Source organism: Salvia hispanica, chromosome 4 (genome assembly GCF_029641045.1).
Source record: "Salvia hispanica isolate PSC_SH4W2 chromosome 4, Shi_PSC_v1, whole genome shotgun sequence".
NCBI lineage: Eukaryota > Viridiplantae > Streptophyta > Magnoliopsida > Lamiales > Lamiaceae > Salvia > Salvia hispanica.
Genome location: NC_142695.1, coordinates 51,605,041 through 51,608,867, shown reverse-complemented (window position 1 = coordinate 51,608,867; position 3,827 = coordinate 51,605,041). Strand labels below are relative to the sequence as shown.

The window sequence follows — 3,827 nt, the reverse complement described above, 5'->3', positions numbered from 1 at the left end:
ACAAGAAAGGAAAAAAAGGGGGTGTTGTAGGAATCGATGTATCCAAACGATAGAGTGGCTGCATTCTAGATGGATATAACACCCTATTTGCCCTGCCCCATGAGCCACTAGGAAAACTGGACAACCTCGTTGGCAGGATAATTGAGGGGTTCTATCCACCAAAAATGCAACCAGTATACCATTTGGATTCATCACACCGGCTTCACCTAGCCTTCATCAACAAGCTCCTACAAGTCCAAGAGGCTAGAAGTGTCTTCATTTTCTTTCACCAAAACTCAAAGTTCCGCCAGCTAAAAAAATTTAGGACCCTTGCTTGGTTTCGATTCATTCATGTCTATATTTGGTGTTTCTCATTCCTAAATGTCATAAAAGTATTTTTGATTTAAACTCCCAATATATTTGATGTTATATAACACATTAGATACAAGATATCACAACGATGCAAGTCTCCTAGGATGAAAAACTCCTAAGCTTACTTCTCCTCCTCCTCCTCTCCAAACAACGATCGATGCTCATCTTTGGTCACGAGCGCCAGTTTTCTTCATCTTCTCATCCCATCTTGCCTCCAAGAAATGACTGCAAATCATAAACAGTAGCTACATATTTAGTCCCATCCAAGGTGAATACAACAACACCATTTACAAACTAATTTTGGCTTACGACTCCATTCATCAGTAAAAGAGAATCAAGAATCACCAAAATATAAGAATTTTGACAAGTATATAATATCAAACTCTATACTTAAAAACAGCTGGTATTCTTAAATCCGTAATCACCTTATTCTTGCAACAAAGTAAAGTGAACGACCACAGAAATATGCATACAGGGTATGTATACAGCTGGGGTTGGGATTACCTTCGTTTTGATTTGAGGTGTTCCTGGCTTAGTGGTAGTAGTACTACTTCCGAATCCAAACTTGGGCTTCTTTTCTGCAGGCTTCAAGATTTGAAAGGAGCACATCAAGGTCTCATCCACGCTCATCATGGCGCCAGCGTTGTCGAATTCTCCACAGTAGTTTGGGGCTGAGAATATTGTCACGAGTTGTCTATCAGCAAAAAACTCATATCCATCTTCAACCACCTGCAAGAATATGAGGGCTTAGTTAGTTTTAAATTCCATAACTTCACAATGCACTCAACAAGAACAAGTATAGATCAAACCTGGTGGGCACGGCAAATAAGGTCAAGATCGTGTTTTTGAAGAAATTCCGTCACCTTATCTGGACCAAAAGTATATGAGACTCCCCTATCATTCATTCCCCATCCTTTGACGTCTTTGCTGGGGTCAGACCATAGTAAATCGCACAGTAAGCCGGTTTCAGGAACATCAGTCGGGCGCTGTAGATTTCTAATTTGATTTAAATCGTGCAGATCCGGGGAGAGTCCTCCGTGCATGCACAATATCTTCTCGTCAATTAAAGCTGCAACAGGTAGACAGTTGAAACAGTCTGTGAAAACTTTCCATAGTCTTACGTTAAACCGTCTTTTGCATTCATCATAGAATCCATATATACGATTGACTGATGCACATTCGTGGTTTCCCCGCAGTAAGAAGAAGTTTTCAGGATATTTTATCTTGTAGGCGAGTAAAAGACAGATTGTTTCCAGGCTTTGCTTCCCACGATCCACATAATCCCCCAAGAATAAGTAATTTGATTTTGGGGGCAATCCACCATATTCGAAAAGTCTAAGAAGATCTGAATATTGGCCATGAATATCCCCTGCCGAATAATTGATTCACATGAGGAAAGGTTAAGAATGGAATATGATGAAACAATAACAAGGAAGAATGAACTAATAGTGATTTATGCCAGTCCCAGAGACATGTAACATGCAGAACAATGCAGAAATTTCAAATTTCAAATATGTATATGCAGAACTTCGAAATTCAAGCATTCCACTTGAATTCAGTCTAAGAAATAAAATACTACATCTGGTTTTCTGAAAAGTTTCTTCAACCAAGAGGACCAAACAATTTTGATCAACTAAACGTTATGTATAATATATAATTCAACTAATCACTTTTCCAAAGAAATTCCCATAACAGCAAAAGAATCTCAAAAGCTACATGCGGTAATAGGATCGATTATACGTGATAAAGATTAAACGGGTCATGCCATCTGTCATAAGAAAAATCTGTAAATATCTTCTCCTACGTAATTGTAGAAGAAATCTCTGATGATGGTTTGAATATGTTTCCAGTTCCCAATAGCAAAGATAGTACAGCTACAATCGTCTATGTAAATTACTACACTATAATTTTTTAGATTATTTGCCCAATGCCTAGCACAGTAAAAAGATATGAAGTTGACTGATAAGGAATGCTTAAAAAGGTAACTAGTACAACAAGCTGTCCACCTCCATAATAGCATGCTTGAAGCTAAGTCTAAATCAAACTAAGCATACTACACCCCAGAATTTGGAGCTACGGTTTAACTCATTTGAACTTTTCACTACTACCATTTTCTTGTTTCACATCAAAGTTTAGCAGCACACTTCCTTATCTGTGTCATAAAACTCCTTAATGCAAACAATTTGTTCAAAATCATTTTAGGGTTTGAATGCATATGCATTTCTCACTTCAATTAGCATGTAAATAGACCAATTTAATCGAAACACTCAGCCTAAAATGAATTCTGTGCGCATGATGATGCAAGTATCACAAAGCCTATTGGAGTCAACCCACACATGAAAACAACAGAAAATCTCCAACAAAATCGAAATCAAACAAAACCCTAATAAAATCGATCAACACCAAAACAAACATTTCCCAACTAAAAAAAATGCAACTTTGAAGAAAATCATACCACAAATCTTAATTGGAGCTTCAAGGTCGAGAAGATTAGGCTGGTGCATAAAAATTTCTTTGGACTGCAAGCAGAGGCGTCTGATCTCCGACTCCGAGAGCTGCACCTGCTTTCCCGGCCTCCCTTTTACCTCAAGCAGCCGGTTTATTATATCATCGAGTGAAGCTGAATCCATCTAATTCCCTTCTTGTTCAGCAAAATTCCCTCATACAAATGAAGAGCCGAGTGAATTGGGCGAGAGGGAGAAGAATAAAGTGGGCGTGCGTGTTGCTGGAGCGTTTTGAATGGAAGAATTTAGCTTTAAACCTTTTCTCTACTGGGTGTGGCTTCTTGTTATCATTATCCTCTTTTCAGTTTTGAAATCCCCCCTTTTTCGTTTGCGTTTTTTGTGAGACACTTTTTTAGAAGAGTCGAGAATTTTCACTTTGTTCATCACAGCAATTAAAGAATTTCGTTGTATATATAGTTAATGTTTTTTTCCTCAAGTAGTACTACAAAATAAGAAAAGAATTTTCATTTATTCTCCACCTTTATGTAGAAAATGCGTTGCTGAAATGAAACCGAATTTGATAGTTTCCACTTCAAGAATGCATACAATTTAATTCAAAGGATTTAATATAGTAGTATTTTTTTTCATTCACTATTTTCTTGTATATTGAATTAGTTGAGTTGATTGTTTTTTTATTTGTTGAGTTGGCTTGCTGCGTTTGCAAATATACCAATCAATCGCTGTCAAAATTGTACTACAAAATTCATAGTATACGATGTTTAAGTATATTAATACTAGTATATGATTTATGAATATGTATTTTATATTTTGGTTGATTATACCCGTAACGTGTTATGATTCTTGAAGTCTACATTTCAACTTCAACTGAATACCGTGTCATGGTTGAATTATACATTTTTGATTGATTGTTTGTGAAGTTTTATGTCACGTTCTATTTAATTACTCTTTTTGCGTTTATTTGGTTCATGTATTATTATATTAGGTCTAATGTGATATTTAGATTAAAAATTA

General features: G+C 36.4%; 1 protein-coding gene across 1 annotated transcript; it reads right to left on the bottom strand.

The window, feature by feature from the left end:
* Positions 1-361: 361 nt before the first annotated feature.
* Positions 362-3,239, bottom strand: LOC125194505 (serine/threonine-protein phosphatase PP1 isozyme 3-like). Its single transcript, XM_048092758.2, has 4 exons — positions 2,807-3,239; positions 1,161-1,720; positions 856-1,080; positions 362-576 (listed from the first exon to the last, which is right to left on the bottom strand). Exons 1-4 carry the CDS (start codon positions 2,979-2,981, stop codon positions 550-552), a joined length of 987 nt encoding a protein of 328 aa, XP_047948715.1. The 5' UTR covers positions 2,982-3,239; the 3' UTR covers positions 362-549.
* Positions 3,240-3,827: the final 588 nt, after the last annotated feature.